The sequence below is a fragment of the Protobothrops mucrosquamatus genome, unplaced genomic scaffold (genome assembly GCF_001527695.2).
Source record: "Protobothrops mucrosquamatus isolate PMUCROS unplaced genomic scaffold, P.Mucros_1.0 scaffold506, whole genome shotgun sequence".
In the NCBI taxonomy this organism is placed as follows: domain Eukaryota; kingdom Metazoa; phylum Chordata; class Lepidosauria; order Squamata; family Viperidae; genus Protobothrops; species Protobothrops mucrosquamatus.
In genome coordinates, this window is record NW_015386822.1 from 559,659 (window position 1) to 566,679 (window position 7,021).

The window sequence follows — 7,021 nt, forward strand, 5'->3', positions numbered from 1 at the left end:
CTTGTTTTGGATACCAAAGTAAAATCTGGTCTTTTTATATATCTAGATTTGTCAATGGAATAGATTTCATTTTACCTGGCAAACTACTTGGTTCTACAGAAAAGTCAGGTTGATGGAATAAAACCAGTTCAAATTTACTATTTGATAAAGACCACTGTTTTAACAACCCGATACCACACCTGCAGTATATTTTGACCAGATTAAAAAACCTGAAGGACAGATTCCAATAAGCTGGTCTGAACTTGCCTTAGGGATACAGTAGGGAACTTCTTTTTAATTAGTAGTGATCATACGAGGTTGGTTTGACGGTTTTAGTAGAAAGAGACGAAATCTGTACTGTTCATTGAATCTGAACAGTAGTGTCAATTTTTCCACTTCAAACAAACCTCTTTCTCTAACCGTTCTGCTCTATTTAATTAGAATTATGTCTCGCTTATGTAGTTGCTTCAGACAGGGATCAAGAATACATCTGAGCAAGCTTGCACAAACTTGTGCTTTACCATTTATTCTAAAAATCTAGATGCTTAGCAAAATTAATATTGGAAGCTGCCTAAAAAATTTTAATGACTTTTTTTTCCTGCGTTCTATTTAGCTGGCTGAAAGTGCCTGCAGAAAAAAAAAAAGGATATACAATAAATTACAAGCAAGCAAAAACCTCTCTGGTGCATTATTCTCAGATATCTGTACAGGAGAGCCAAAATTCAGCACAGTGCTACACCTTGTAGTAGTACGCCTTGTAGTACTACACAGGTACTACAGTCCAATAGGAATTCCACCAGTAAAGCATTTAAAATATTTATAGCCAAAAGCTAACATCTGAGGCAGGAGTATAAGGGAAATATTCAACCATGGAACTGGTTCTTTCACCCTTAAGACACTTCTGTAAATGCAATCTATAAAGTACAAAAATAAAGACTACTGAGGCAACACCCCATATGCCTTTTTTAAAAAACATTCTTTCCATGCCAAAATGGGATGGTGGTGTGTGTGTGTGTGTGTGTGTGTGTGTGTGTGAGAGAGAGAGAGAGAGAGAGAGAGAGAGAGAGAGAGAGAGAGAGAGCTGTTTAATTACTGGCTGCTGAACTAGAACACCCCCTCAACGCATTCATGTGCATCAGTCTATCAAGCCATTTACTCAAATTAAAAGTGTAATCCTTCAAAATGCCTCCTTTCAAATCAGTTTAAAAGAGCTCAAGTTCACCTGAAAAAGATCCAGTAGGTACCTGGCCTCTTAAAATTCTTCCTTAATTGCATCAAAAACTAGTTTGCATTAGGACAAACAAAACTGATGTTGAAAGAGTGAGATGAGTGCTTTATGTAACTAGAGATATTTCACTGTTTATTCATCTACATCCAGTATTCCCGAGCCACTGAAAAATAAGCCCTCTAGCAATATGAACGTAAACATTACTAATGGGCTACAATTTTGGGTGTGTGTCACCACATCAACAGCTGATCAACACTTTTACAACATACGTACAAAAAACTCATCGTTCTAAACACCTTTTATTGAAAATACCACAGTGAATCATTACTTTATCCGTTCACAATCCCAGCTAGCTCTATCCTTGCTTTTTTGTTTGTTTGTTTGTTTAAGGTGGCAAAGAAACCCAATTTTACTTGTGCAAGATAGGTTTTAGCAGCTAGCTGTGAGCTGAAATTCTTAAAAAGTTCAGGAAGTTAATTTATTCACATCTCTCCCAACTTTTCTATTGTTATCCGGGGAAAGACATGCCCTTATAAAATCAGGCTTCTAGTTCTGAACTGCTACCTACAGATGGGGTGATTTCCACCTCAAGCTGTCCTTCATATCTGCGCATCTTCTTCAAAGAACCAAACTACTTCCCCTCTGCCCAACTCACCTGATATAGTCGTTTCTGCACAGGATCATGCCACTCTTCGTGTAACAGGATGTACCAATTTCTCCCAGCTGGGCTTGGCAGCAGGAGCACTTCAGGCACCGACTATGCCAATAGCTATCCATGGCATAGAGCAAGAAGCGATCAGCAATCTTTCCCCCGCAGCCTGCACATCTTTTCCATGAGAGGGAGCCACTGGTGACAGGGGGGGGTTGCGAGCTGCTCCCTGGGTTCACCATGGTCTGGATAGGGGGGGAAAAAAGGAAGGAAGGAAGGAAGGAAGGAAGGAAAGAAGGAAAGAAGGAAGGAAGGAAGGAAGGAAAAGAGAAGAGTGGGTTAATTTTCAGCAAACAGCCCTGTGCAATTTGCCTGCTTAATGCAGCCCTTCCTAAGGGGAGAGAGAAGAGAGAAAAATGGGGAACAGCCACTTGTTTACTTTTCAAAGTCTTTGTTCTGGGTTAATTAGCCGCCTCCCTTCCAAGTTGGCTAGTGGTGCCCAGTGACAGTTTTCGCTCGCAATGCTCCTGTCAAACTTAGAGTGACCCCCGCTTTGTTTGTTGCCAAGAAAGTACACACACCTGGAGTCACACAGTCTGCTTGGCCCTCCCAGATATAAACGGCTGGGGCCCACATCACTAAAATTGGAAGGGCGGAAAAACTAGTCAGAAGAGCACCAATTACACTTCTTGCGAAGCACAGTTGTACTACTTTCTCACCTTTAGAAGAGTTCAGGAAATTGTTTAGTTCTAGGTAGGAGAGTAATCTTTTGAAAAAAAAAATACTCAAAAGTTGTGAAACTGGTTTTTCAAGGTCTCCTTTTTCATGCCATTGTTATTTGCAGGGGCTCCCAACCATGATTGTCCTAATGTATTTGTTCTAAAAAAGATCAAATGAAGGGGAGCCCCACCTCCTGAAAAAAATAATAATGGATCACTAAAGTTTAAGAAGCCTGTTAACTTCCTATACAAACAGAATCTACCTTTGTTTTGCTAATCTGCCCTTGATCAGCAATTTAGATGCTAAATGCTTTGTTGCCCTAAAAAAAAAAAAAAGTTTTGTGGTAATAGCAGAGGTATAGGTTATTCAAGTGTGCCCCACTAGGAAACAGCTAAGCACAGCTGTTTGTAAAATTGCTGTTTTTGTTTAAAGATTGTGTACACACTCACAAAGAGATGTGTTTGTTGCTTTCTAATAAACACTTCTAAAAGCAGGGCAATGGAGAGATTAATAATAGAACCAATTCATAAAGCTTATTCCAAACAGATTAATTTGCTCCAGCAGCCAAAATAGGAGTGCCCCTTCTGTCATTTCTGTAATAAAATATCAAGTTGTTTACTGCCAATTTAGCAGCACATTTTGCCTTTGTCCTTCCTAAGCGCACTTTCTCAACCTAAGGCATCTATTTATTTAATAAGACCCCCCCTTTCCCAAGGGAAAAACAGTGCAAACTTTCCTCGCCACTTGCTTAACTTCATTTCAACAGCAGCTTCAGGTTCCTTAAAATAGGCCATTAAAAAAAGAATAAAACAAACAGGATTTCCTTCAAAATAACTCCTGATCATATGTTTCAGATGACCACACAATAAACCAGACTGAGAACTGCACCAATTAAGACTGTAACTAAAAACCCCAAGACTTGGGAAAGAGAACCACTCTAAAAGCCATTAGCATTGCATTTCTCTGAATGCACCATATACCTTTATGTAAATTGATTTCTGATGCATTTAACTCGCGGAATGGCCTTTTGTTACTACTTCCAGCAATATGAATCTGCAATTTCTTACTTTTATTTAAAACAAACAGATTTCAAATTATATAAAGCGCACTGAGATCGTCTGTAGGCAGACAAACACAAACCCCACTGATTTGCTCTTCCCTCCACCCCCCCCAATCTGCTTTGAAAGGTAAATATTATATATAAATGAAACGTTACAGGGACAGAAGTGTCCAGTAACCCCATTAAGCTAAAGCTCTTAAGGACAGGCAATACCTTAATGCTGATTAAATCTAAAAGAGGCCAAATCAAGAGGGCTGACCAGAAAGTGACTCCCTGATAACTAAGGACAGGTCCTCCTCAAGTTTCATTTGGAATTGGAGGGGTGACAGAGCAAGAGAAGAAAAGCTTTTAAGTTAAATAGGCTTCCTCTGGTAATTACACAGCTAAGCAATTTAGGTCCCGGAACGGAACAGAGGCAATGCAACAAAAAGAGAGAGAGAGAGAGAGAGAGAGAGAAAGAAAGAAAGAAAGAGAGAGAGCTGGCAGCTAGAGGCAAAACACACCCTCCCCTCCTTTTAACAACGTCTCTTGTGATTTTAATGGAGACCGAGGGAGGAACGAACGAAACGTAGAGCTTTGCAATTTGTTGTACAAAATCGGGGATGCTTCATTCACGGCTTAGTTTTAATTAGGTTGATTCGTCAAGATTTCTCGCGAACAAAAAAGGAGGGAGAAGAAGAGAGAGGGAAAACACACACACACACACACACACACACACACACACGCAAAACAGCTCACTTTAGAGTCTCTTCCCCCCCCCCCGGCAACCTGCCACTGTTTCAAAATAATGTGACTACAAAGAAAGTGGGGTGACGGTCCTCTCCTCCCAAGCTTCGGGACTCGCAGGCGGATTTCGGGCAAAGGGGGAAGCGAGGCGCGCGCGGGGCAAAGCGCTTCCCCCCCCCCCAACCACCACCACCACCGCTACGCCGCCGCGGGGCAGCCCCCGCCACCGCTCAGCTGGCAAAGCCTGGCAGGCAAGCAGCCCTCGGCGGGTCCCGACCAGAAAAGGCTGGCGATGACTTCCAGTTCCGGATCGGGATGGGGAGGAGGAGGAGGGAGGAGGCGAAGCGGGCTTGGGGAAAGGGGCCCGATTGGGAACCGGTCCAAATAACAGCCCGGCCCCAGAAAGAGGCGCCCCCCCCACCCCCCGCCGTCTTACCTGTTTCCCCTCTATGGTGCAAGAGGCCGTGGATAACGTGGCGGAGGCGTCGGGAGAGCCCTCGGGAGACGGAAAGGTTTTCTCGCCCGAGAAAAGGGGTCTCTTTCGCCCGCTTCTTGGGAAAGCCACTCCCGAAGGCTGGGTTGGGCGAGCGCGGGGTCCTCAGCTCGGGAGAATCCCCAGCCCCACGGGCTAGGAGCAGCGGGGAGAGGGGGGAGAGGATAAAAGAGGCAAATGTCCGGGAAAAGGCTGCTTCAGCCCTGCGTTCTTCTTCTCTTCCTTCCTTCCTTCCTTCCTTCCTTCCTTCTTTCGACCGCCGAGGCTTCCCCTTCGAAGGGAGCTGCACAAGAAGAGCTTATTCGCGGCTGCCGGGCTGCCAAAAGCGAGCGCGGGCGCCTTCGACGTCGCCGCCGCCGCCGCCTGCCGCAATCGCTGGGTTAAGTTTTGGCAGAGGTGGCCGCACTTCGGAGAGCGCGCGCGCGCCTCGCTCTTTCCCCCCACGGCCCCTTTTCCGCCGCCGACACCTCTTCCTCCTCCAGCCCTGCGGGAGGCTCCGGCGGCTTGCCAAAAAAGCGGCTCTTCGATGCCCACCAACTACGGTCCTGGGGCGGAGGAAAGGAGCCGGAGCGCAAGAGAAGGGACAACGGCTGCGGCTGCTGTTGCTGTTGCTGCTGCTTCTCCTGCTGCTGCTGCTGCTGCTCCGCCGAGCAGGAGCCGCGGAGGTGTTGGCGGCGGCGGCAGGCAGGACGTGCAGGGAGGCCCCTCTCGCTAGCGCCCTCGCAGCTTCTCTGCGCCGCTCTTGCCCATGTGTTACTGACAGAGCAAAATCCCAACTGCTCGCGGCTCGGCCCCTCGCGTCACGGCGCCTCGGCCAATCCGCCCGCAGCTTGTTCAGGCGGAATAATAAAACCTGCCAATCGCGAAGGAGACAAAGGAATGTCTTTGGGAAGGGACGGGAGGGGGGTGTGGGGGAGGCCGCGGGGGCGCAGGGGAAGGCGGAGAGGAGACGGGGCTTCGTTAAGTCAGCTCCGAAGCTCCGCCGCGGCCAGAAGCCTGGGCAGGCGAGAGAGGGTGGCGCCGCCCGGGCCGCTCCGTCCCTTTCCGCTCTTTCCTTGGGACCGGAGACCTTCTCCGCCTCATTGATTAGAGCGCAGGAAGGGGAAGGGCGGGGGGGGGGCTGCGTGGTCCTCCCGCCGGGGTCTCCACCCACCGGGTTTACTCGGGGCGCGGTCCCGACCCGTCCCGTCCCTTGTTCGCTTCATTCGCATAAGGCAAGAAGGGCTCGTTTCTCCCTAGGATCCCATAGCGGGACTTAGGTAGGAGCGTCTCACTTCGGGGGGGGGGGGGGAAACACAACTTGGGACCCGCAATAGACGTAGACTTCGTAATCTCTCTTCCTCTCCCTCCCCCCCCCCCCCCCCCCCCCCCCCCCCCCCCCCCCCCCCGAGTTCACTGCAACACAAGCCGCCTTAAAGTCGGCTCGGGGGAAGCGGTGCGGTGTTCCCGCAGGGTAGAGCGTAAAATTACAACCCCGGGGGAGGGTGTTACTCGCTTTGCGCCGGTTGACGTGGGGCACGGTCCCCTTTCGGACTTCTTGTTTATTGTGCCAATAGACGGGCACGAGAGCGCGAAGCCGCCTTGCTTAACGCCGGACTGGATGGAAACGCGCGGCTGGGCGAAAGGGCCAGTTGTTTTTTTTTTTGTCCCTTAGATGTGCGTGGCGCTGCTCCGTGTTGGGAGAGTTTTTTTACAGGTTAGGTGCGAGGAAGCTCTTGGCATGGCAACAGTGCAGGGCGGCCATCCAAGGGAAGGAAAGCGCCCGAGTGCGTTTCCAGCCCCTCTTCTCCGCGCCTCTGCAACGAAGCGGAATATATGGGAGGGTAATTTGCACACAGGGGTGAGGAGAGGAGCACTTCTTTTAGTGCCCGCTTCTGTGAGTCTCCGATTTCACAAAAGTTGCTCGCTCTGGAGATTGTTTCCATTCTTCTCTCTCTCTCTCTCCCCCCCCCCCCCCCCAGTTTCTATGAGTCACAGTAAAAGAAGAAGGGGGGAAAAAAATCTATTTTCCCCTTAAACCGAGTGGTTTAAGTGGACCGTTCCCCCTCCATTTTCCCTCGTAGAGTGAAGGAGCTGGATCTGCGTCAAAAGCATCGCCTGGAAGGGTTGGACAGCTGCATCGCAGCCACCTGGGATGTTCTTGACACTTGCCCAGAAGTCTTCTGG

The 7,021-nt window shown here is 48.5% G+C and overlaps 1 protein-coding gene across 1 annotated transcript in view; it reads right to left on the reverse strand.

Annotated features, from left to right (window-relative positions):
• Positions 1 to 5,012, reverse strand: part of LMO4 (LIM domain only 4) — a 14,858-nt gene extending 9,846 nt beyond the window's left edge. The window contains exons 1-2 of the mRNA XM_015816827.1: positions 4,799 to 5,012; positions 1,863 to 2,101 (exon numbers count right to left, since the gene is read on the reverse strand). Coding sequence (XP_015672313.1) covers positions 1,863 to 2,098 — 236 coding nt within the window. The 5' untranslated portion in view covers positions 2,099 to 2,101; positions 4,799 to 5,012. The remainder of the gene's footprint in view (positions 1 to 1,862; positions 2,102 to 4,798) is intronic.
• Positions 5,013 to 7,021: the final 2,009 nt, after the last annotated feature.